A 26,268-nucleotide genomic window follows, 5' to 3' on the forward strand; every position below is an offset into this window, starting at 1 on the left:
ACCTCGTGATCCACCCGCCTCGGCCTCCCAAAGTGCTGGGATTACAGGCGTGAGCCACCGCGCCTGGCTATGTTGCATATATTTTAAGAACCTATGGTTAGATGAATGAAAGTTCACATATATTTTGTCACCTTTAATATACTTCCTTTTTTTTATTTTAATAGAGATGAGTCTTACTATGTTGCCCTGGCTGGTCTCAAACTCCTGGGCTCAAGTGATCCTCGTGCCTCAGCCCGCAAATACCTTTTGTGCCCAGACCTTACTACCTACATTAAAACACAAAATTTTAGTTATTTCTAAAATTTTTTGTATTGTTTCATTTTGTTGAATATCAATATTTCCAATAGCTATTTTAATAGCATACCTTTCTTCCCTTACTGATTGGAAATTATTATTTTATTTTAGATGATACTATTGTGTTTCATGCATGGGTGTTATTGAGGGTATTGAGCTATTTAACTTATCCTTCAGTAGGTGAATTCCTCTTTTACAGACAGGGTAAAAAAATGAATAATTTGGAATAATTTCACCTATTTAGTTAAGTATTCTTTCAATTATATATTTCCGAATGAGGATTCATTTATCCTTGTCTTTAGAGAAGACAGGTTCTAATTCTGTTGTAGCTGAACTCTGAGTACTCATATATGTACATGCACACGTACTCATACGTGTGTGCCTGTGTGTGTGTCTGCATTTGTGTGTGTGTATGTGTGATTTTCAAATACTTGCCTGTTTCCCACTTTTCATCACTGTGGCATCTCACATTCTACATTTTGGATTTTCTTCTAACTGGATTACATCATTTAAAATCGCTTTCACTGAGCATAAAAACAGTAATATCTACTAACTCGCAGCTCAGAAAATGCCTTCTTCTTACTCATGCTCTATCAAAGTAGATGAAAACATTTCTATATTAATTAAAGGATAAGATAGAACAACTGAAGAAAAAGCACATGTGTTGATTGAGGGATCCACCCTCCAATCCCTCCTCAGCCCTCACGCAGGGGAAGCCTGACCTGATCAGCTTCACAGGTCCGTCTTACCCTGAGCTGCTTCTGCTTAGGAATTGGTCTCCTGCTAACCCTTTTACCTTTCAGATATTAACTCGGGTGAGCAGCGAATTCCTCACTTTCAATTCATTCCTTGAAGATACTTCTTCAACATCTCCTGGCCTTTCTTTTTTCTGTCGGGAGTCCCATCCCAATGAGAAGCAATTCTTTTGATATGTTGAGTTGAAAATCACAAAACACAAAAATGCATTTTAAATTAGAAAATTCCGTCTAGCATATGTATTTGTTAATTTACTCCTATTTTTCAGTTTATCGTAGTAGGTCAAGATTTGCATTTCATTCTTAAATGTATGCGCCCTAGTGTCTTAGTTTTTCTTCATCTCTTTCAAATGTTTAACTCTATTTCTAGAGCTGTTGCCAGACCTCATTCTCCCTTCTTTCCTTCTGACATGTACAATAAATGTGACGTTATTCCTCCTCACAATATTTTCCGAAGTACTGTGAATTTCCACTATGGGTCTCTCCACGGTACATTCTGGATATTTCTCTCAAATTTTGTTTTTCAATTTATAAATGTCTCTTCAGCTGTATCTTGACCTTGATGAAATAAATATTTTCATTGTATTTCTTCTATTGGAATTTTTACCTCTAGGATTTCTAACTCATTGGTCTGATGCCCATTCTTCGAAATTGTAATCCATATTCTTGCCTCAAAGATTCAATTTCCTCTTGTATTTTTTTCAGATATCTAAACATGTTTAATTGAAAAGGGGTCTCATGCATTCCTTATGTTCTATTTCTCTGGATATGATCATCCTTATCAATGAGTGTGTATATTGATAATCATAGCTCTTTAGAAGGCTAACTCTTGGTTGTCTATCTTTGTTAGACACTCACTTGCTACACCAATTAGTGACCATAAAAGACTGTTCTAGTAATTCCAGCCTAAAAATAGGGAGTTGTTCCCGCTGCACTCAGCTTCCAAATACGGTGTCTGCTCAAGTTGCTCCCAGAAGAAATAAATCCACGTGAAACTCACATTCACACGTGGTATAGATGCCCACATATAACAGCACTGCAGTGAATTTGTTTCACACACACATGGGGAGTTGGCTCAGTGGTGATTATGGGCTGAGATCAGTAAGCAGAGATGTCCCATCACAGGCTTCAGCCTTGCTGAGATACCCGAGCCCTCCCTGCCTGTGAGGTTCCTGGGCTCCTTATCTGTTCTACACAAAAATGCTTTGAAGCTTCCACCCTAATAACCCCTAATGACACCAGATTCAAATGCTCTGTTTTTAAATACTTTTTCTGAAGAGCTTTCATTTCCACTTTCTGCACATGACCCTGACAACTGGGGTTTTGATGAAATATGGTAGGAAACATCTCTCAAGGATAGGAACAAAGAGGCACTCCTAAGTGGAAGAAACATCAGTCACAAGCCTTGAGCATGGACACCAGCATCCCTTTATGTCCCCACCCCTCATGTCTCTACCTGCTCTGGAAATCACCCATGGCTGAGCCCCGTGCAGCTCGCAGGCACCAATGACCCAGCTCCCCTGTGATGAATGGAGTTCATGACAGACTTCAAATGAGGAAACTGAGGCTCAGAAATGGGAGGTTATGGCCAAAGTCACACCGGCAGGAGGTGATACGTGAATATTTAAATGAAGAGACTTCCCTTCAAATCAGAGTGCTAAACCCATGTATTGTCCCAAAACCTGAACACAGGAGCAAAACATGAGAATAGGAGTGTTTGAAAGAAAACGGGGTCACCAAGAAGGCAGCATCAGGTCAATGTTGTTTCCAGGGCCATGGGCGTGGATGCTGTGGCGACGACGAAGGAGAAGTTCGTGAAGGGAACTTTTTTGCATAAAGAAAACCCACACTCCAGTTCTGGGAAAAGAGTCATGATTCTTCCCTTATTTCCCTATATTTCCTCTTTTGCTCATTGCAACAGTGAAGCACAAATGGAACTGCACAGACAGATGTGAGATGAGTCTCTGCTGATCTGAGTCTGCCCTGCAGCCTGAATTTGCATCTTCCCTGAAGCCTCCCCAGGGCTGCTGAGAGGACTGGCCGTGGTAGGGACCCTACAAGGATATGTTTATGGATGAGCTGAAGGAGAAAGTGAGACCCCATGGGAAGGCACTGAGAGGAAAGGAAGAGTCCTCCATTGCCTTCACCTGGAAGGGACCGACTCAGGAAGGCACCACCACGTCCATTTGCAGCTACATACTGGCCCTCAATGAGATGAGGACAGGTCCGGCAGACAGTGAAAGGAGATCAGGGGAGATCCCATGTTTGTCTGAAATATCAGCAGAAAACCTGGTGCCTGTCTCAGCCCAAGCCCTGGGAAAACAAGAGCCAGGCTTGTGGTAGGGCAGGGGACAGTTCATTACCCATGGAGATGTCGATGGGAAAATCCTGTAAGCAGGAGAACACGGTTTCCGTGTGCTCACGCCCTGTGTGTTCTGTGGACACCATGGTCTCTTCCATCTGCACGGCCAGGGCCTGTAGGAGGAGACGCCATGATTCACACCCATGGCCATGGCCCACTTCACTGAGATCTGACGAGGGGAATGGGAGATTTTAGCATGAGAGGGACCCTGCCCTGCTGGTAGGCCCTGGTCCAGTAGGAGACCCCAGGGGATAGGGAGGATTCCATTCCCATTTTCTCGGGAAAATGTTTTCATTTCTCCCCATTCAATTTGATGTTGCCTGTGGGTTTTCATGTAGGGCTCTTATTTTGAGGTATGTTTCATGCCTAGTTTGTTGAGGGATGTTGGACTTTATTCAATACTTTATCTGCATCTATTGAGATGATCATATGCTTTTTGTTCTAAGTACAAGTTTATGTCATGAGTCACCTTTATTGACTTGCATATATTGAACCATCCTTTCATCCTGGAATAAAGACAACTTGATCATGATGAATTATGTTTTTGATACACTGTTAGATTCTGTTTGCTAGTATTTTCTTGAGGATTTTTGCATCTGTGTTCATCAGGTTTCTTAGCCTGTAGTTTTATTCTTCTGTTGTGTCCTTGTCTGATTTTGCTATCACGGTGATACTGGTTTCATAGAATGAGCTAGGAATGAATCCCACTTCCTTGATTATTTTGGAATGGTTTCAGTATGATTGGTACCAGCTCTTCTTTGTACATGTGGTAAAGTTTGACTCTGAATCCATCTGTTCTGGGCTTTTTTGCTGGAAGACATGTTAGTGTGATATTGTGCTGGCCTAGAGCCAGAACCGGAGCAAAACTATTTCATAAAATGCAAAACTGTTTTTAGATAAGTTGAAATGGCTGCCCCATTCTCCTCACAATAACTACTGTCCTTGGCCTCTGTAAATAGAACTGCTAGTTTGTTCTTCAAGACTATGTAAAGCTGCTTACCTTTTCTTTTTTTTTTTTTTTTTTTTTTTTTTTTTTGAGACGGAGTTTCGCTCTTGTTCCGCAGGCTGGAGTGCAATGGCACGATCTCGGCTCACCGCAACCTCCGCCTCCTGGGTCCAGGCAATTCTCCTGCCTCAGCCTCCTGAGTAGCTGGGATTACAGGCACGCGCCACCATGCCCAGCTAATTTTTGTATTTTTAGTAGAGACGGGGTTCCACCATGTTGACCAGGATGGTCTCGATCTCTTGACCTCGTGATCCACCCGCCTCGGCCTCCCAAAGTGCTGGGATTACAGGCGTGAGCCACCGCGCCCGGCGCTGCTTACCTTTTCTTATCAGTAACTGCCAGAATTGCTAGCCTTTGCTTACCGGCAATTGCCAGACTAAGCAGCCCAAGCTAGTTCCATCCTGGCTCCTGTGACTTGTAATAAGTAACTAAGGTCTGTGATTTCCACCTTAACCAGATAATGTGTAAACAAATGTTTATCTTGACTTCTGTAAACCACTTAAGTAACAAACGGAATGACAAAAGTCCCCTGGCCCTTGGAATGTCCGGAGACCCCCACCCTCATCTCTGCCCAGGAGGTAATTTACAGAATCCACTAGCCCTCGGAATGTCTGAAGCCTTTTCATCCCCATCCCCGCCCCTCACCCCCACTCCCAAGGTGATTTTTCGGGTATAAAAAATCGTGGCACCCTCCTTGTGGCACCACAGGTTGGAGAGACGTGAGTCCTCTGTGGTCGCCGGCATAATAAATGACCCTGCAATCTGGCATACTTTTGTCTTGTGATAACTTTCTACGCTCCGGTCAAATACAACATTAGTACTGATTCTTTTTCATTGCTTGTTATTGATCTGTTTAGGGTTTCCATTTTTTGCCTGTGCAATCTTGGGAAGTTGTATGTGTCCAGGAATTCATCTATTTTTTCTCTAGGTTTTCTAGTTTATATACATAAAGGTGTTCACAGTCGTCTCTGATGATCTTTTGTATTTCTGTGGTGTTGGCTGTAATGTCATCTTTATCATTTCCGATTGTGCTCATTTAAATTTCCTTTTTTTTTTTGGGTTAGTGTAGTCAGCCATCTGTCAATTATGTGTATACTTTCAAAAAACCAACTTTCTTCCATTGATTTTTTGTAATGTTTTTGTCTTAATCTCATTCTTTTTCTGTCCTTTTGGAGTTGCCATTGTTTTCAGGGTCTGATGCTAGAGAGTGAATGTGACCCTTTGGTGGTGCCACAATATTCAGATTTTTCACACATCAGAATCCTCACACTGATTCCTTCTCATCTGGAGAGGCTGCCACTCATTCTCTTTGGATTTATTTTCACTGGGATAGGGTTTCTTTGCACATTTTCCCCCAGCCCGCAGGGAGTGTGACTGTGGAGCATGTTGGGAAGGGTCTTTTGGCTTTTCTCCATCGTCTTGGGCGCTTCTGCAGCAGGGTTTGTGTTGGGCTGTGCAGTTCAAATTGCAGGCCAGGGGCTGGTGCTTAAGGGGAAGAGCCAGCCTCTGCAGCAGCAGGTGGGTATGGAGCTGTCTGCTTCCTGTGAGGTGCTGTCTGTTGTTTCAGGTGAAGGGCTGGACCGTGGAGTGCCTGGAGCCCTGAGCTTCCTGTTCCACAGGATGAGGAAACACAGCTGGGCAGAGCGGAAACCCCTGGCTTGCCCACAAATACCCCAGTGACGAGTGCAGGCACCAGTTCTGATGGGTGTGGCTGGGGCAACTCCTGGTGAAATGCCCTGAGGTCTCTGTGTGGTAGGGGTGGAGGGGGGCGGGTGAAGGACCTACATCCATTTCCATTCTTCAATAGGGAGGAACATTATCTGTTTCCCTATCACACGCCTGCTCCAGGGCTCATGAGTCTCTGTTCAGACACACACTGTTGTCCCTCCCCAGGCCACAGTGTGGCTGAGAGCCGTGGGAAACACCTGCCTGCCACTCTCCGCAGGAATCATCCTAAGGTAGAACCTCCTCACTCAGCGCAGTGCAGACCCCCAGCGGCTGCCTGTGTCTGACGTCGTCACACTGCTGCTTCATGTAGCTGGGATGTGGGGCTTCTGCCTTTCTGGCTGGACAAGTGGACGTCAGTTGTGGTGTTGCTGGCTGGGGGGACCCGACCTCAGGCCCTGGGGTGAGTGGTCAGGTGCCAGCAGAGTGGGAAACGGCTGGCAGTTCCCCGGATCACAGGCCTCTAGGTGACCAGCTGGAGAGAGCGTGTGGGATTCTTAAAGGGGCTGGACTGGGATTCGGCTGTTCCAGGGCTCAGGTGCCGGCTGTGATGAGGAGGCATGGGCCGGTCCCCAGGTCACCAGCAGAACTCTCAGGTGGGGCAGGCAGAATGCTCAGGTGGTAGAGCCTGGGGGCAGATCACAGGCCTGTGGGGACTGGTCTGTCAGAAGGGGGCTTCGGCGGCTGAAATGTCAAGGGGGGAAAGGGCAGCTGTGCTGTGGGCCTGTGACTAGGGAGGGCAGGGCCTCTCGACTGGGGCACTGGAGACTGGCAGGTGTGGGCACAGGGCCCGCTCACACTTGCCTCCTGAAGTAGTGGCACTTGGTCTTGCTCTGGGGACACGCAGAAGTGCCAGGTCTCCCCATACTCTCCCTGGGCCTGGGGCAGTAGGGGCAGAGGTGGCAGTAACTACATAGGGCTTGTCAGGAGCCTCTGAGCATTGGGCTTTCAGAGGGCACATAGCCAAGGCCACAGTGTTCTGGTGGGGACAGGATGGGTGCACTGGGGCCCTGCAGATGGCAAGCCCCATTTAGCAGGAAGCAACAGAGATGGGGAGCTGTGGGGTGCTCAGCTTGGCTGCTTCTGTACCCCAGTTGTCATATTTATTCTCAGGTCCATGGAAGTGCCTGGCCTCCTCACTCCATGAAAAGGCAGGGGCAGCTGCAGCCGGGTTGCTCAGGGATGAAAAGCCTATGGGATTCCATGTGGCTCCAGTGGGGCCTCAGCACACTCTCTAGGAGCAACCTGTGTGCCCCTGGAGGCCCAGAGGGGCAGGTACTCTCCTGTGAGCAGGATTGTAGGAGTCCACAGCAGAGGGGTGGATGCTAGCGGCTCTCACTCACCCCTTCCCCATGTTAGGGGGCCTTTCTCACCCCTTCTCCTTTTCAGGAAGCCTCTTACTCACCCCTTCCTTGTGTTAGGAGCCTCTCCTGGCTTTCAGCTTGTCTCTTATCTGCCTTCTGTGTCCCTGGGGTCCTCTGGTGCACCCCGGCATCCTCTCTTAGAACATCCGCTTAACGTGCTGGTATTTACTCGTCATTTAGATTCCTCTCTATGAGAACGGCAAACACCACCTGCTTCCATTCAGCCAACGTGAGCCTGAACCCATAGGCATTTTTTCAGCACATCATACTCTTTGGAAATCCAATCTTTATGAGATTGTCATTATTTGAGAATAAATTTCATTTTTTCCTTGGTTTTTAAATAACTGTTATTTATTCTAGATACCCTTCACTCCACCATAGTTAACATGTTCATTTCATTGATGAATTTGTGCACACTGAATTCATGTTCTTTCTCCATTTCTGTAAAAATGTCAACTATTTTCTTTGCAGTTATTTACTAACATACTCCTTTCCTTCATTCTGAAATTGTGACAGAGAGATATCTGTTTACTCTTCTCATTCTATTTCTGCACATATTAATTTTCTTTTCTTTCCTTTTTTTCATCTCTAGGGTTTCTGTGATGGCTTCTGAAAAAGAGAATAAATATTCTACACCAATATGATATTTATCATTTTAGCTGTGTCTTGTTCTGGATGAAATTATTTCTAAATATGTTGATATAATTCACTATTTTTCACATCACTATAGTTTCCTAATTCATTTCTATAATTGCCTGTATTTTCTCTAATGAACTCTTTGATTTTTATTCCTCTGGGGTGGTTTTTCTCTCACACACCTGATCTTCGTTAGGGTTTCTCAGGGCTGTCTGAGGAATGAAAACTGATGAGGGTATTGCTGTAGTGGCTCCTGCCTTGCAGTGTCCACGCTCCCAAGCTTAGAATCAGCTCCGTGTTGTGCCTGGCACAGCGGGGCCCTTGTGAGTCTCACACTCATGGGTGAGAGATGCCCAGTCCAACAGTGATAAAGTGTGTCTGTGTTATGCGCACTCGGGAAAGGTGGCTCAGAGCTGAGTGTGGCCTGGGTCACTGAGCTGAGCTATTTCAGGGTCTGTCCACAAACACAGAAGAGAGGGAGCCACAGTCTCTCCATGGTGAAACCGTTTCCTAAACTTCGTTCTTTGTTCTGAGAGAGAGAAAGATAAAGTGCCATGAGCTCTGTGGGCGGGACAGATGTATGTTTTCACCTGCAGGCTTGAATCCAAGCTGAGGTCTTTAGCATTCCCAGCTACTGATAAAGCACCTTAGGTTATTTCTGGAAAACACTGAAAATTTAACCCTTTTGCTAATGATGTAGAAACAGGCCCTGCCCTGAACAAAATTCCTCAAACTCTCAGGTTAAACTTCATAACCCAGTCCCTTCACTGCGGACACCCAGTAGGCAAGCCACAGCTCCAAGGATGAGATGACTCATTTTTTGTTTCTTTTTTTTTTTTTTTTTTTTTTTTGAGATGGAGTTTCACTCTTGTTACCCAGGCTGGAGTGCAATGTCATGATCTCGGCTCACCGCAACCTCCGCCTCCCGGGTTCAGGAAATTCTCCTGCCTCAGCCTCCTGAGTAGCTGGGATTACAGGCACGCGCCACCATGCCCAGCTAATGTTTTTGTATTTTTAGTAGAGACGGGGTTTCACCGTGTTGACCAGGATGGTCTTGATCTCTTGACCTCGTGATCCACCCGCCTCGGCCTCCCAAAGTGCTGGGATTACAGGCTTGAGCCACCGCGCCCAGCAGAGATGACTCATTTTTAAAAAGGGGAAGTTGAGATGGGAACTATTTGGTTGAAAGAAAACCCAAAATCCAGTGCCAAGAAAGAAGTCAACTTTTCTTCCCCCGTTTCCCTGCATTTCTCTTCTGTGCTCATGGCCACAGGCAGCTCAGCCTGGACTGCACAGACAGATGTGAGATGCGTCTCTGCTGATCTGAGCCTGCCTGCAGCATGGACCTGCATCTTCGCTGAAGCATTTCCAGGGCTGAAGAGACAACTGCCAAAGTAAGAACCCCACAATGCTGTGCTGATGGACAGGCTGAAGGAGGGAGGGAGACCTCATGGGAGGCTGTGAAAAGGAAGAGGTATCCTTAGCTCACCCTCTTCTGGAAAGGCAGATACAGGAAGGCACCAGGGCTATTTGTTGCTACATCCTGGCTCTCAGTGAGATGAGGACAAACCAGACAGACAGTGGCTGGGGGTCAGGAAAGACCCCATTACAGTCTGAAATGTCTGCAGAGGGGTTGGGCCCACCCCCACCTCAGCCCTAAAAATTTGAGAGCCAGCTCCTGGGGAGGGCAGTTCTGCTTCCTGTGTGACTGCAGATGACACAACCCCATGACAAGAAGGACCTAGCCACCAAGTGTCCACACCCTGTGTGTCTCTGTCCTGCCAGCACCGAGGGCTCATCCATCCGCAGAGCAGGGCAGTGGGAGGAGACGCGATGACCCCCATTCTTATGGTCCTGATCTATGTTGGTGAGATTTGAAGAAGGAGGGGAGATTCTAACCTAGGAGGGACCTCACCCCAAAGCCAAACTCTGGTCTATGAGGAGACCCCAGGGCTCACAAAGACTCCAGGGAGGGGAGGACCTACTCAGGCTTCAGGGGCAAATGTCTCACAGAGAACTCTCTTCCAGGGCTGAGTCTGGGCCCTAGGACCCACGTGCAGGCAGGTGAGTCTGTCCCGGCTGGCCTGGGTCCTCCTCCTCACTGCGGACAAGGCCCACCCCTGTGCAGCTGGGGAGGGGAATAGCAGTTCTGGGCTGACTGATGAGGGTCTGAAGAGTCCTGGACTGAGAGCTGGAATCTGTTGGATTGGGTGGAAATGACTTGAGATCTGACCTCTGATTTCCTGCCAGGGACCCTCCCCAAGCCCACCCTTCGGGCTGAGCCGGGCTCTGTGATCACCCAGGGGAGTCCCGTGACCCTCAGGTGTCACGTGAACCTGGAGACCCAGGAGTATCAACTATATAAAGAAAAAACATCAGCATCCTGGCTTATATGGATCCTACAAGAGCGTAGGAAGAAGGGCCAGTTCCCCATCCCTTCCATCACCTGGCAACACGCAGGGCGGTATCAATGTCGGTATTACAGCCACATTGACTGGTCAGAGTTCAGTGACCCCCTGGAGCTGGTGGTGACAGGTGAGAAGACACTCAGGGGTCCCAGCCCCAGGCTCTGCCCTCAGGAAGGGGCTCTGCACTCAGGGGTCCCAGCCCCAGGCTCTGCCCTCAGGAAGGGGCTCTGCACTCAGGGGCATCTCCCTCTCACAGCCCAGCCCTGGGGATGATGTGGGAGGTGAGAGCCCCACTTAACATGGTGCCTCCTTCTCTTCTAGGAGCCTACAGCAAACCCACCCTCTCAGCCCTGCCCAGCCCTGTGGTGACCCCAGGAGGAAGTGTGACCCTCCAGTGTGGCTCACAGGTGGCATTTGATAGGTTTGCTCTGCACAATGAAGGAGAAGATGAACACCCACAACGCCTGAACTCCCAGCCCCATGCCCGTTGGTCATCCCGGGCCGTCTTCTCTGTGGGCCCCGTGAGCCCGAGTCGCAGGTGGATGTACAGGTGCTATGGTTATGGCTCGAGCTCTCCCTATGTGTGGTCTTTACCCAGTAATCTCCTGGAGCTCCGGGTCCCAGGTGAGAAATTCACAGCATTGCCTGGAGATCCCTGAGTCTCCAGGCAGGAGGAGCCACGTCTCAGGGCAGCTCCAGGTGGGATGATGTTGGGGTGAGAGGGCTCAGGGCTCCTGGGCCAGAGACACAGGAAGATCAGCGGTGGTGAGGCCGGGGGAGAGGGAGGATTTGTGGGGAGCCTGAGGGTCGGCTCCTGGAGACCATGACCACCTTTCCCAGGTGTTTCTGAGAAGCCATCACTCTCAGTGCAGCCGGGTCCTGTCGTGGAACCTGGGGAGAGCCTGAGCCTCCAGTGTGGCTCTGATGTCGGCTATGACAGGTTCGCTCTGTACAAGGATTGGGGACCTGACCTCCTCCAGCGCCCTGGCCGGCAGCTCCAGGCTGGGCTCTCCCAGGCCAACTTCACCCTGAGCCCTGTGAGCCACTCCCACGGGGGCCAGTACAGATGCTCCGGTGCCCACAACCTCTCCTCCGAGTGGTCGGCCCCCAGTGACCCCCTGGACATCCTGATCGCAGGTGAGGAGCCCAGCAGGTTCAGTCAGGGACCCAGGCTCTGCACAGGCCCTGCCAGGAAGCCCAGGTGCTGATGGCCGGGATGAGGGGTGGGGGTCCCGAGGGAGGGAGAGACAGACAGAGACAGCAGATGGGTAGGGAGGGGGAGACTCAGAGAAAACAGAGACAGAGACTGAGGGTCCCAGAGAGAGGCCTGGGGAGGTCTCAGCTCAGAACAAGGTGGGGCAGCCCCTCACCCATCCTCTTCTCTCCAGGACAGATCGCTGACACACCCTCCCTCTCAGTGCAGCCGGGCCCCACGGTGGCCTCAGGAGAGAACATGACCCTGCTGTGTCAGTCTCAGATTCCAATGGACACTTTCCTTCTGACCAAGGAGGGAGTAGCCCATCTCCCCCAGCGTCTGAGATCAAAGTACCAAGCTCTTAAGTACCAGGCTGAATTCCCCATGAGTCCTGTGACCTCAGCCCATGCGGGGACTTACAGGTGCTATGGCTCATACAACTCTGACCCCTACCTGCTGTCTCACCCCAGTGAGCCCCTGGAGCTCGTGGTCTCAGGTGAGGGCCCTGACCCTGTCCTCTCTGAGCTCAAAGGCTCAGCTCAGGCCCTGCCCCCAGGAGAGCTCTGGGCTGGGATGGAGGGAGGGGGTGTGAAGGAGGCTCAGCCAGAGGGGACTCAGCCCTCAGAGGGAAAGAGGACAATGGGGCCCTCCCAGGCATACCCACCCTCAGCAGCCAGCATCGTGAAGAGGAGGGTGGGGGAGGGGACTGGAGGGCCACAGGGCCAACGTGGAGAAATTTGGTTTGAGGTGGAGGCTTCAGGCAAGGCCCAACTCCTCCCCTCCTCTCATTCTTTACACAGGACCCTCCAGGGGACCCAGCCCCCCACCCACTGATCCCACCCCTACATCTGGTGAGTGACTAAGGCCTCTTGGCTGAGAGGGAGCACGGCCTCCCCCAAGGCAGTCCCGAGTCTCCCAGAGGATCCCGTTCCCCTCAAGGACTCAGCACAGACTTCTCTCCAGAGAGCTGGGCAGAGACATAGGGGGGGCTACGGGCTTCCAGGGGCTTTGAGGCTGGGCTGGTGAGGGGTAGCGGGTCGAGGCAGTGGGAGATGTTGGGGCCCAGCCTGAGGGAGGAGGAGCCGGACTGACATGGGGAGCAGGACAGCCCCAGGCCTCAGCTCCCCATCCTGACCCAGCAGTCCCTGAGGACCAGCTTGGCCCTCCCACAGAGTCACATTCCCACAGTGGTTAGTCAGAGTCTCTGAGCAGGAGGTGGGTGGGGTCCAGGGGAGGCAGGGCTGAGTTCAGGCCCCTCAGCTGCCTAGGCCTCAGTTTCTCCAAGTATAAAGGAGAGAGGCCTGCGGGGTGAGAAAGTTCCTTTCAGCTCTGACTCCTAGCTGTGACCTCCTGGGAGAGGAGGCCACCTAGGGAAGCCTCCTAGACCTGATTCCTCAGTGGCCTGTCCTGTCCCACCTGCAGCAGTGACAGTGACGCTGACCTGGGGCAGGGAAGGGGAGCAGGGCCGTGGTTCAGGAGGTCAGGCGCTTTCCCTGTAGCTATGGGTCTCAGCTCGGGTGCAGGGAACAAGGGCTGCAGCTCAGACTCCCGGGTTCCCTTCCCAGCTCTGCTGCTGCCTAGCTGGGGGGCCTGGGGCAGGCAACTCCCCTCTCTGAGCCTGTTTTTTGTCTGTAAAGTGGGTGGGGTGGATGTGTCAATTCCGTGCTGCTTGACTGTTGTGGGGGTTGGAGGAGATGAATAAGAGGGCCAGCAGTCACCTGCACACAGTAGGCGCTCAATCAGTGACATCACCCCATTCCTGACATCATCATGCTCAAGGTCTGGGAAAGCACCTGGGGATTGTGACCGGGGTCTCAGTGGCCTTCGTCCTGCTGCTCTTCCTCCTCTTCCTCCTCTTCCTCGTCCTCCGACATCAGCGTCAGGGCAAACACTGGACATCTGGTGAGTAGGGAAGAGGCAGATCCTATGGGCCAACCAAGGGTGGGCTCAGGGCACCAGCCAGAGGGAATCCAAACCGCTGGAAAAATGCAGCTTTGAGAAACTGTTCTAGCATTTCTCACCAGGCAAATCGAGAAAGCACTTAATGTCAGTCCCCACATACAAATGTAAAGTGTCCTTTGGGCTCTCTCCATCTGAGACATTTGGAGCATGGAGGCAGGAGTGTTTCCAGGTTTCCTTCTTTACCTTTGAGCTGCATCTGCAGGGCAGGTGTTCCCAGGACTGAGACTCTGTCCTTCTTCACATAGCCCAGAGAGAGGCTGATTTCCAACATCCTGCAGGGGCTGTGGGGCCAGAACCCACAGGCAGAGGCCTGCAGAGGAGGTAATTCTGCCCGAAGACCCCAGACTCCCACCCACCCCGGCCCATACACTGCCCCTAAAGCTCCCATGTCCTCTCCTAGGTCCAACCCGGCTGCCAACACCCAAGAAGAAACCCTCTGTGAGTGAGAGAAAGAGGTGACCCCAGCCAGGAGGGAGATGGGGGCCCACAGTTTCCATAGCAATGGGAAAAGGGCACAGGCTGGAAGGGGTGTGGGGCTCAGGGTGACAGGATCTCACCCCACACTGCGGGACCTTGGGACATCACAACCCCTCCTTGGATCTCAGCTGCCCCCACTGGGAGCTGGGCAGGGGCTGATGGGGCTGAGAGGTCCCAGGGAACCTTCCCAGGAGATAAACCCCTTGCTTTGCCCCAGCAGATGCTGCTGTGAAGGACACAGAGCCTGAGGACGGGGTGGAGCTGGACACTCAGGTGAGACCCCGCCCCTGTCCCGGGCACCAAAGGCCTCCTGGTGCCGGATCTAACCCAGCAGGATTTCTCTGTCCTCCTTCCCCGGCTCTCAGCACCATCCAGGGTGGACCCTCTGTGTCCAGCATGCTGCCTCCCGTCTGCTGTGACCTCACTCTCTCCTGGTGTCCTGGGACCTCATGGGCCTCCTCCCGGGTGCCCTTCCTGCTCCTCATCCTCTGTTCGGCCGTCTGGGTGTTAGAGGGCTCCCCAGGCCTCAGAGGATGAGGAATGAACCACCCCGGTGCCCTGGGCTCCCCTTCATTCATTCACCCAGCGAGTGTTCCCAGGAGCTCACTGTGGTTGGGGCTCCCCGTGGGAGCTGCAGACACAACAGGGAGCAAAGCCGCCCCCACCCTCCTGAGCTCACCTCATGGTGGGCAACAAAATGCAAATAAACGCGTAGTGTCCAGGAGTGTGACGTGCTGTGAGGAAAATAAACCAGGGAAAAGGCAGAGAGTGCGGGGCAGTGGGGCCAGTCTGAATGGTAAGGAGAGGGCTGTCTGGTCAGCTGTCATCTGAGAAGCCTGGACGGAGAGGGCCACACCATCCTCTAATGGACGAGCCCCTGCAGGCAGAGGAAACAGCAGTGCAAAGGCCCCGAGGCAGCAGTGAGCTCTTGTGGGAAGGCAGGCGTGAGACTGCCGCCAAGTGGGCAAGGTCAGAGTGAGGAGGAGAGGTCAGAACCGCAGGGAGGGAGCAGCCAGACCCTCCACGGCCTTAGGGCGTCCCTGAGATTCCATCAGGAAAGGGATGTAAACGGATCACTCTGGGAACACTGGGATAAATTAACTCCAGGGGGTCAGGGGGACTCAAGGATACCCTCCAATCTCTGTCTCTCTCGAGCAGAGCCCGTATGATGAAGACCCCCAGGCAGAGACCTATGCTGAGGTGAAACACTCCAGACCTAAGAGAGAAATGGCCTCCCCTACTTCCCCACTGTCCAGGAAATTCTTGGACACAAAGTACAAACAGGCAGAAGAGGACAGGCAGAAAGACAGTCAGGTAGATACTTTCCTCTCCAGGCCCCCAGGCCTCACCCACCTTCCAGCATGTTCCTTCCCTCTCTCTCCCCCCCCACTGCAGGCTGCTGCATCTGAAGCCCCCCAGGATGTGACCTATGCTCAGCTGGACACCTTAACCCTCAGACGGAAGGCAACTGAGCCCCCTTCATTCCAGGAAGGGGCCCCTCCAGCTGAGCCCAGTGTCTACGCCACTCTGGCCATCCACTAGCCTGGGGGGGACCCAGACCCCACACTCAACAGGAGGAGACTCAGGGACTCCAGAAGGCACGTAAGCTGCCCCCAGTGGACACCAATGAACCCCAGCCAGCCAGGACCCCTAGCACAGACCACCAGGACATTCTGGAGACATTGGGACTCACTTGATTTTTGCAGTCTAAATAACTAATATCCCTACCTTTTTTAGTTAAAGCAACAGACTCCTCAATAATTAATGAGTTAATTGAGAAAACTAAAACAGAAGTAAGAATGTGCTTGAAACTGAATCACAATATAAATATTACACACCACACAATGAAATTGGAAGACGAAAAACCACAACTGAATAAAGTAGAAAAGAAAAAAAAACCTAGGAAATGAATGATCTTGGCTTTCATATGAGGAATTTAGAATAATAATAATAAATTATTTGAAATGAAGGTGTAAGGAAGGGAATAATAAGAGGAGTTTCTCATTAGGAAAAAACAAAACTTGAAAATTCAACAAAGCCAGTGAAGCTCATTCTTGAAAACATTAATTACACTCATGAATCCTAGCTACAATGGGCAAGAAAAAGAAAGAGCAGGCATGCATTTCCATATGGGAGTGAGTGAGCAGACAGCCCTACAGATCCTACACACGTTTTCAAAAACTAACAACAGAACAGGCTGCAGGCCGGGCACAATTGTTCATGCCTACAATCCCAGCACTTTGGGAGGCCGAGGTGGGTGGATCATGAGGTCAGGAGTTCAAGACCACCCTGGCCAAGATGGTGAAACCCTGTCTCTACTAAAAATACAAAAATTAACCAGGCGCAGTGGTGGGCACCTGTAATCCCAGCTACTCAGGAGGCTGAGGCAGGAGAATTGCTTGAACCTGGGAGGCAAAAGTTGCAGGGAGCCAAGAGCCAAGATTGCGCCATTGCACTGTAGCCTGCGTGACAGAGTGAGACTCCCTCTCAAAAAAAAAAAAAAAAAAAACCAACAACACAGGCTGCAAGCCTATGCCAATATGCCAATATACTAGAAAATGCAGATTACACAGACAAAACATTCAAAACTGTAGATTACTTAATGAATGTAAGAGTAAACAGAGCATCTGAATCATTTTAGATGTGTGTATGTTTTTCACATATATATATGAAAAACACACATATATATATACACACACACGTTAATAAAAATGTTCTCATGGTATAAGCTCCAGTTCTCAGGGACTCCAAAAGGCACAGGAGCTCTCTCCAGCACAGCCTGCATGATTCAGACCCTCAGGCAGTGACCTATGCTGAGGTGAAACACTCCAGACCTAGGAGAGAAATGGTGGAAGCTCATTGGTGATTTTTTTTCTTTTTCTTTTTTTTTTTTTTTTTTTTTGGTGATTTCTTATAAATATTATTTCGGGAAGCTTCACTGGTGATTTCTTATAAATATTGACACACAAATGAAACACACAAACACACTCAGAGCATCACAAATGTTTCTTGAGAATAGAAAAAGAGGCAACGTGCTCGGGTGCAGTGGCTCATGCCTGTAATCCCAACATTTTGGGAGGCAGAGGCGGCAGATTACTGGAGGCCAGGAGTTCAAGACCAGCCTGGCCAACATGGCAACCCATCTCTACTAAAAATACAAAAATTAGCTGGACGTGGCGGTGCACGCTATAATCGCAGCTACTTGGAAGGCAGAGGCAGGAGAATCACTTGAACTCAGCAAGAGGTAGAGGTTGCAGTGAGCTGAGATTGTGCCCCTGCACTCCAGCCTGGGTAACACAGACAGACTCTGTCTCAAAAAATTTTAAAAAAAGAAGTCATCACATATAAAATGGAATTTTCCATCATATAAAAGGCATGTTTTAAAATGTACAGTTTGTTTCAAAATAATATTTTTTATTTTAATGTTTTACTTCATTTTATCTGGCAATAAAAAATTCTACATATTTAGGGTGTACAACATGATATTTTAATACATGAATATCCTGTGAAATCCCTAGGTCAAGCTAATTATCTGTAACATCACATAGTTATCTTTTTGTTAAGAGAACATTTAAAATCTACTCTCTTAACCAGTTTTCACATATACAATCCATTGTTAGTAACTGTAGTCACCGTATTGTACAAAAGATCTGCTAAACTTACTCTTCCTATGTAACTGAAATGTGGTCTCCTTCAATACAGCTCTCCGATTCCACCCAGCCCAGCTCCCGGGAACCACCTTCCACTCTACTTCCATGAGTTGGCCTGGCGCATTCCACACATAAGTGAGATCATGCAGTAGGTGACTTCCTGTGCCTTCTTTATTCCACCTGGCGTGATGTCCCCTAGGCTCATCCATGTTGTCACAAATGAAACAATTTCCTTCCTCTAGAAGGCTGAATAGTTTTTTGCTGTGTATATACTGGGCACTTCATTTTCTGTATCCATTCACCTGCTGATGGACACTTGGGTGGGTTCCATGTCTTGGTTATTGTGACTGATGCTGTAGTGAGCATGGGAGTGTGTGCATCTCTTCAACGTTCTGATTTCATTTCCTTAAGGTACACATCCAGCAGTGACGTCGTTGAAACATATGGCAGTTCTAATCATTACTTCTGAAAAACATCTGTAGTATTTTTGTAATCATTGTACTCACTTACATTACCACTAGCAGAGCGCAATGATTCTATTTTTTCCACATTCTCATCAACACTTGTTGCTCTACTCTTTTTCTTTTTTTTCTTTTTCCTTTTTTTGAGATGGAGTCTTGCTCCATCATCCAGGCTGGAGTGTAGTGGTATGATCTCATCTCACTGCAACCTCTGCCTCCCGGGTTCAAGCAATTCTCCTGTCTCAGCCTCCCGAGTAGCTGGGACTACAGGTGCCTGCCACCACATCCAGCTAATTTTTTTGTATTTTTAGTAGAGACAGGGCTTCACCTTGTTGGTCAGGCTAGTCTTGAACTCCTAACCTCAGGAAATCCACCTGCCTCAGCCTCCCAAAGTGCTGGGATTACAGGCATGAACCACGCGTGCCCAGACTACTCTTTTTCATAGTAACCATTCTAACAGATGCCAGGTTATAGCTTATTGAAGTTTATATGTATGTATGTATACACATATAGGTATACATCCAAATGTATGCATACATACGCATCCAACTGTATATATACATACATGTGTATATATGTGCATATACATATGTACATATATATGCATGTGTGTATATATGTATACATATGTATACACATATATGTGTAAAAAGTAAAATTTTGCAGTGAAATATCACTTCACAGCTGTTAGATTGGCGATTTTCAAAATGATGAAAGGTAAGTGTTGGTGAGGATGGGGAGAAAAGAAAATCCTTGCACACCATTGGTGGACATGTAAGTTAATACAGTCATTTTGGAAAACAGTATGGAAGCCCCTCAAAAAACTAAAAGTGCGACCACCGTATAATCCAGAAGTCTCACTTTGTATATACCCAGAAGAAATGAAATCGGCACACAGAAGAGATGTCCACGCTCCTAAGTTCATGCAGCACTATTTACGATTACCAAGTTATAAAAATGATTGTATTTTTGAAAAAGGATTCATTTCTCCTCTCCCTGCAGAGAATTACAAATTAGCTGAACTCTGAGTACTCACCCATGTATGTATCTAGGAGGGTGCATGTGCACGTGTGTGTGTGTGCATAAGTGGTTTTCCCATTCTGAGTACTTATCCATGTATGTAACTATGAGGATGCATGTGCACATATATGTGTTTCAGTATGTGGTTTTCCCATTTTTCCTCCCTCAAGGATGCCACATTATACATTTTGGATTCTTTGCTTTTCCAACTAAATTACATCATTTAGAATTGCTTTCACTGAGTGTGACAAGAGTAAAATATTTTTTAAATTGTGACTCTGGAAATACCTTCCTTTTCCTATCACGCTCTATCAAGTTTATGAAAAAAAAATTAATTTTTATTTGTATTTTAAGTTCTGGAGTACATGTGCAGGATCTGCAGGTTCGTTACACAGGTAAACATGTGCCATGGTGGTTTGCTGCGTGTATCAGTCCATCACCTAGGTATTAAGCCCAGCATGCATTAGCTATTTACCCTGATACTTTCCCCTTCCTGCCCTGCACTCCTCCAACAGGCCTCAATGTGTGTAGTTCCCCTCCCTGTGTCCATAGGATCTCATTGTTCGGCTCCCACCTATAAGTGAGAACATGCAGTGTCTGGTTTTCTGTTCCTGTGTTGGTTTGCTGAGGATAATGGCTCATAGTATTCCATGGTGTATATGTACCACATTTTCTGTATCCAGTCTATCGTTGATGAGCATTTGGGCTGATTCCATGTCTTTGCTATTACGAATAGTGCTGCAATAAACATGTGCATGTATCTTTGTAATAAAATGATTTATATTCCTTTGGGTATACACCCAGGTATTGCTGTGTCAAATGATATTTCTGGTTCTAGATCTTTTAGGCATCACCACAGAATCTTCTATAATGGCTGAACTAATTTACATGCCCACCAACAGTGTAAAAGCGTTGCTCTTTCTCTGCAACCTCACCAGCCTGTTTTTTCCGGACTTGTTAATAATCGCCATTCTGACTGGGATGAGTTGGTATCCCACTGTGGTTTTGACTTGCAATTCTCTAATGACCAGTGATGTTGAGCTTTTTTTCATGTTTCTTGGCTGCATGAATGTCTTATTTTGAGATGTATCTGTTCATGTCCCTTGCCCAGTTATTAATGAGGTGGTTTTATTCTTGTAAATTTGTTAAGTTCCTTATAGATTCTGGATGTTAGACCTTTGTCAGATGGACACATTGCAAAAATTTTCTCCCACACTGTAGGTTGTCTGTTTGCTCTGACGATGGTTTCTTTTGCTCTTCAGTTTAATTTGATCCCATTCGTCAATTTTAGTTTTTGTTGCAATTGCTTTTGGTGATGTGGTCATGAAATCTTTGCCTGTGTCTATGTCCTGAATTATATTAAATAAAGCATAATGAAATATATGTAGAAGGGAAAGTACATGTAACGCTGAAGGCGTCCAGTGAAACCTGACACAGTGGGTTTAATGTGAGACAAGCTGCCAACAGGTCATTTACCCTTGTCTTTGAGAATTTGGGTTAATATAGAATTCTTCACTCACCATAAATTTCTGAAGGCATTTCTTTAGTATCTCCTGGTGTTGAATTTGCTGTTGGAAGGTCCAATCCCAATAAGCATGCAAATCCATTGAAAATAATTTGCATTTTTTTTTTTTTTTTTTTTTTTTGAGACGGAGTTTCGCTCTTGTTACCCAGGCTGGAGTGCAATGGCGCGATCTCGGCTCACTGCAACCTCCGCCTCCTGGGTTCAGGCAATTCTCCTGCCTCAGCCTCCCAAGTAGCTGGGACTACAGGCGTGCGCCACCATGCCCAGCTAATTTTTGTATTTTAAGTAGAGACGGGGTTTCACCATGTTGACCAGGATGGTCTTGATCTCTTGACCTCGTGATCCACCCGCCTCGGCCTCCCAAAGTGCTGGGATTACAGGCGTGAGCCACCACGCCCGGCCCAATAATTTGCATTTTTATGAAGAAATAATTTTAGGATTTTTTGTTTGTTTATAGGCCAGATCTCTCTGTATTTTTTAATGACTTGAAAATTATATAATACAAAAATAACATTTTAAAACCCACAATTCAGGCCGGACACAGTGGCTCATGCCTGTAATCTCAGCACTTTGGGAAGCCGAGGCAGGCAGATCACTTGAGGTCAGGAGTTCGAGACTAGCCTGGTCAACATGGCGAAACCCTGTCTCTACTAAAAATACAAAAATTAGCTGGGCGTGGTGTCACACACCTGTAATCCCAGATACTTGAGAGGCTGAGACAGAGCTGCTTGAACCCAGGAGGCAGAGGTTGCAGTGAGCGAAGATTACACCCTTGCACTCTAGCTTGGGAGACACAGCGAGACTCTGTCAAAAATAAAAAATACAAAACCCATAATTCAGCCTAGAATTAGTTTATTAAATTTACATTTGATATTTTTGCTTAGGATTGGTTTGGCACTCATGCTCTTTTTTGGTTCCACATGAATTTTAGGATTGTTTTTTCTAATTCTATGAAAAATGATGTTGGCATTTTGATGGGAATTGCATTGAATCTGATGATTGCTTTCAGCAGTATGATCATTTTCATAATATTGATTCTTGCAATCCATGAGCATCGGATATGTTTCCATTTGTGTCATCTCCAGTTTCTTTCTGCAGTGTTTTGTTGTTCTTGTAAAGATCTTTCACCTCCTTGCTTAGGTATATTCTTGGGTATTTTTAATTTTTTGCAACTGTTGTACAAGGGATTGAGTTTTGCAGCAACTTAAATGGAGCTGCAGGTCACTATTCATGACACCGCACCCAGCTAATTTTTTTACAGATGATGTTTTGCCACATTGCCCAGGCTGGTCCTGAACTCCTGACCTCAAGTGACCCGCCTGCTTTGACCTCTCGAAGTGCTGGGAAGTGCAGGCATGAGTCACAGCGCCCCACCAATCATAGCACTTTTGATCATTAGGATGATTCCTCCTTCTTGTCATTCTTGGACATTTGCCCCCAACAGGCCTCATCTGTCAGAGACGGTTTCTACCAGGGCTGTGCTGGGAGTTACAGCTTGAAAAGGGGAGATTGTTCCACCTGCCAGTGTCACATGAGTCTGCTCAGGGCTTTGCTCAGCAAGGGAGGGTCCAATGAGAGCCTCAGACTCACATTTGGGACATACACCAATGTCTGATAATGCTGCAGTGAATCTGTTTCACACACACATGGAGGAGGCGGCTTGGGGCTGACCATGGACCTGAGTCAAAAGCAGAGGTATTCCAGTGCCATCCACAAACACAGGGGAGGAGGAGCCACAGCTTCTGTCCTTCATTTGAAATCCTGACATTTCCCTGTTTGTGGGGTCCCTGGGCCTGGGGCTCTCTTCTGTCTCACACACAGGTCAAAACTTCTCCCCTTAGTCATCCCTTGACATTGCAAGTCACCAGCAGCCACTCAGCTCTGGCTTCTGCTGCTTCTTAAGGTTTCCGGCCTGTGTCAGGAAGTTTCATTTCTCATTTCTTCATAGGATCGTGGCTACATATTTCAGAAACTTTGTAAGTAGGTTTCTCAGTGTTTGGAGCAGATGTGGGCTGTTGCGCACATAAGTTGTTCACCATGACTGTGCAGTCCAACACCAGGATCCACTCGTGTTTCAACCCCTCAGGTCTTAACCTGGTCTGGAAAAGTACCACAGTTGACGCCCTCCCATGACCCAGGCACAACTGGCCCCCAAAACCACTCAGGAAGAGGTTCATGACAATAGGCCACAAATGAGGAAGCTGAAGCTCAGAGATGGGACTTACTGCCTAAGGTCATGCAGGCAGAGATGAAGGTTAGCAATTCAGAAAGTAAAATTGATTACCTATCCCACCACAAAATCAAAGCTCAAGACTAAGTACTTGTTCCCAAACCTTTCAATTCAGACTGAATTGCAGGAGAATGCTCAAGGAAACAGGGTTGTGGGGGGCGGGGAGACATCAATGAGGCAGGAATGATTCAGAGGTTACTTTTAAGGGAGGTGACGGTGAACGCTATTAAAAAATGGGGGAAAAAAAGGGAATTATAAAAAGGAAACTGAAAGAAACAAAACCCATACTCCAAAAATAAAAAGAAGAGTTAGCATTTCTTTATTTCTCCTTTTTTCTCATTGCCATCTGCAGCCCAACTTGAATTTCACAGCCAGATGTGAGATACGTCTCTACTTATACAAGTCTGCCTGCAGCATGGACCTGCAACTTCCCCGAAGCATCTCCAGGGCTGGAGAGATGACTGCCTTGGTAAGGATCCCACGATGCTGTTTTGATGGACAGCTTAAAGGAGAGAAGAACCCATGGGGAGGTTCTGAGAAGAACAAGCACCTAGTAACCCTCACTTAGGACAGACTCAGAAAGGTGCTGGGTCTGTTGGCTCCTATGTCCTGACCCTTGATGAGATGAGGACAGATGAGGCAAATAGCAGAAAAAAATCAGGGAGGCACCATTTCTGTCTGAAATGTATGAAGAGAGCTGGTGGCTGCCCCAGCCCCATCTATAAGGAAATGAAAGCCAGGCTCCCAGAGAGGGCAGTTCCCCTTCCTATGGGGCTGCTGATGGGACAACCTCAAGATGAAGAATCCAGGCTCCCAGTAGATTTACTCCATCCAGGCACTGTAGCCTCATCCATCTGCACAGCCAGGGGCTGTGGGAGGCGACGACGCTATGACTCCCACCCTCAAAACCCTGATCTGTCTTGGTAAAATTCGAAGGGGAAGAGGGGAGACTATAGCCTGGGAGGAATTCCACCTCACAACTTGGTCCAGATCAATTAGGAGACCCCAGAGTTTCACAGAGATCCCAAGGTGGGGAGGATCTCCCCAGGGTTCAGAAGGCAAATCTCTCACAGGAAACTCCATGACCCCCTCCCTGTGCTGTACCTGTGCCTCAGTGGGATTTGGAGAAGATGCCTTAGATTAGAGAGTATTGTGTTTTTCACCAACAAAACCATACCAAAAAACACCTGGACATTTCACATCAGTGGATAAAGCATATCTTGCGCCAAATCAGGACCTATCTGCAGTGAATTTTAGGGTTCACACTATAGTTACTCACCTTTGGGGAAAAGCATTCCAGGTTTGTGTCTATCTCTGTGATAAATGTCTCTCTTCCTGGGTACAGATAATGGATTAAAGTAACACTAGCTGAACAGAACTATATTCACCTGGTGATTATACTGAAAAACAGCCATAAAATTGTTCCCTCAAACTCCAATTCCCCTTTTGACTTTTGACAGTTCTTAAGATATACAAATGGCCAAGAAACATGAAAAACATGTATGTCTGTGTGTATACACACGCACACACACACATTCACATACACATACACACCATGGAATACTTCAGCCATAAAGAACAAAATAATGGCATTCGCAGCAACCTAGAGGCAGTTGGCGATCATTATTCTAAGTTAAATAACTCAGGAATGGAAAACCAAACATTGTATGTTCTCATAAGTGGAAGCTAAGCTATGAGGATGCAAAGGCATAAGAATCATGTAATGGACTCTGGGGAATCAGGGGAAAGGATGGGAGGGGATGAGGGATAAAAGACTACACACTGGGTACACTATACACTCCTTGGGTGATGAATGCACCAAAATCTCAAAAATCACCACTAAAGAACTTATGCATGCAACTAAACACCACCTGTTCCCCAAAAACTACTGAAACTTTAGAACAATAAATAAATCAACCACATTAACAACAGCAAAATTAACCACATTCACAACAAAAACAATGGCAAAAATCCAATTCCACTTAGCATGTTTTCACGGTCTATGCATGTTATAGCACGTAACTGGTCTTTGTTCCTTTATATGATTGAATGATATTCCATTCTATGGATATATCACATTTTGTTTATACATTCACCAGTTGATGGACATCTGGATTGTTTTCACTCTTTATTATAAATAATGACACAAAAGAACATATGTTTGGAGTTTTTACTTTTAAAAAGTTATAATCTTTTATTTTCTGAGACAGAGTCTCACTCTGTCGCCCAGGCTAGAGTGCAGTGGTGCAATCTCAGCTTACTGCAACCTCTGTTTCCTGGATTCAAGCAATTCTCGTGCTAAACCTCCCAGGTAGCTGGGATTACAGGTATGCACCACCACACCTCGCTATTTTATTATTATTATTATTTTTTGTATTTTAGTAGAGACAAAGTTTCACCACATTGGCCAGCGTGGTCGCGAACTCCTGGCTTCAAGCCTTCTACCTGCCTCAGCCTCCCAAAGTGCTTGGATGATATACATGAGCCACCACCCCGTGCCAAAAGGTTATAATCATTTAAATTCTGGTTGCAACCATATGTTTACAATTCTCCACACTTAGATTAAAAACATTGTATTTAGAATCAATCTAGAACATAATTAATGCATCTCAATTAAGTTTCCACTGATGTAATAGAAGGCTAAAGGCACAATTTTTATTCACATCTAGTAGAGTAACCAACCATAAAATCATTAGTTACTTTCAGGTTAATAACTGACATTCCTAAAATGAGCTGTTTTCAATCCTCAGAATTCTCTTGTTTTAAAAAATAAAAATTTTTATTTACTTTTTGGAAATATAAACAACCAAATAATTGGCAAAAACCAAACCAAAACAAATGATGTTATATGAGTGATCATCTCTAAGTACAACAGCATTTATAAGTGAATACAAAAAATAAGTTTTATTATTTTTATTTGCTTTTCTGTTAGAAGCTTGAGTTCCTAAGATAATTTCACAGCTGCACTGGCTCCTACAATGTGACTGAGTGAGGTTAAGGTCCCACTCCCATTAGGTAAATCTCCTTGGGGATTCTGCAAAAAAAAAAAAAACTAAGCCCTTAGAAACAAAAAAAATGGGTGCTTTCATTAGGATCTTTCTAACATGGAAAAAATACAGCCATTGTACATTAAAACACAATCCAATTTGGGTACTCTTCAGATTTTCTTTTTCTTTTTTTTTTTTTTTTTTTTTTTTT

The 26,268-nt window shown here is 47.1% G+C and overlaps 1 protein-coding gene across 7 annotated transcripts in view; it reads left to right on the top strand.

Annotated features, from left to right (window-relative positions):
• Positions 1-74: 74 nt before the first annotated feature.
• Positions 75-26,268, top strand: part of LOC116544601 (leukocyte immunoglobulin-like receptor subfamily B member 2) — a 72,562-nt gene continuing 46,368 nt past the window's right edge. Inside the window, exons 1-17 of one of the 7 annotated variants that reach the window (XR_004265975.1) lie at positions 9,280-9,536; positions 9,928-10,009; positions 10,171-10,206; positions 10,393-10,677; positions 10,872-11,174; positions 11,391-11,687; positions 11,939-12,241; positions 12,546-12,596; positions 13,525-13,647; positions 13,953-14,028; positions 14,108-14,145; positions 14,405-14,457; positions 15,343-15,498; positions 15,580-15,782; positions 17,887-17,982; positions 22,927-23,094; positions 23,423-23,729. Coding sequence is in view for 6 of the 7 variants with exons in the window: in XM_032271085.1 (XP_032126976.1) it covers positions 9,976-10,009; positions 10,171-10,206; positions 10,393-10,677; positions 10,872-11,174; positions 11,391-11,687; positions 11,939-12,241; positions 12,546-12,596; positions 13,525-13,647; positions 13,953-14,028; positions 14,108-14,145; positions 14,405-14,457; positions 15,343-15,498; positions 15,580-15,726 (1,902 nt within the window). In the remaining variant the exon portion in view is untranslated. Of the gene's footprint in view, positions 3,631-9,279; positions 9,537-9,927; positions 10,010-10,170; positions 10,207-10,392; positions 10,678-10,871; positions 11,175-11,390; positions 11,688-11,938; positions 12,242-12,545; positions 12,597-13,524; positions 13,648-13,952; positions 14,029-14,107; positions 14,146-14,404; positions 14,458-15,342; positions 15,499-15,579; positions 16,096-17,886; positions 17,983-22,926; positions 23,095-23,422 lie in introns of those variants that run through there. The other 6 variants (XM_032271085.1, XM_032271086.1, XM_032271088.1 and 3 more) reach the window with 6 other exon arrangements.

Source organism: Sapajus apella, unplaced genomic scaffold (genome assembly GCF_009761245.1).
Source record: "Sapajus apella isolate SASKATOON/1434 unplaced genomic scaffold, GSC_monkey_1.0 scaffold224, whole genome shotgun sequence".
NCBI lineage: Eukaryota > Metazoa > Chordata > Mammalia > Primates > Cebidae > Sapajus > Sapajus apella.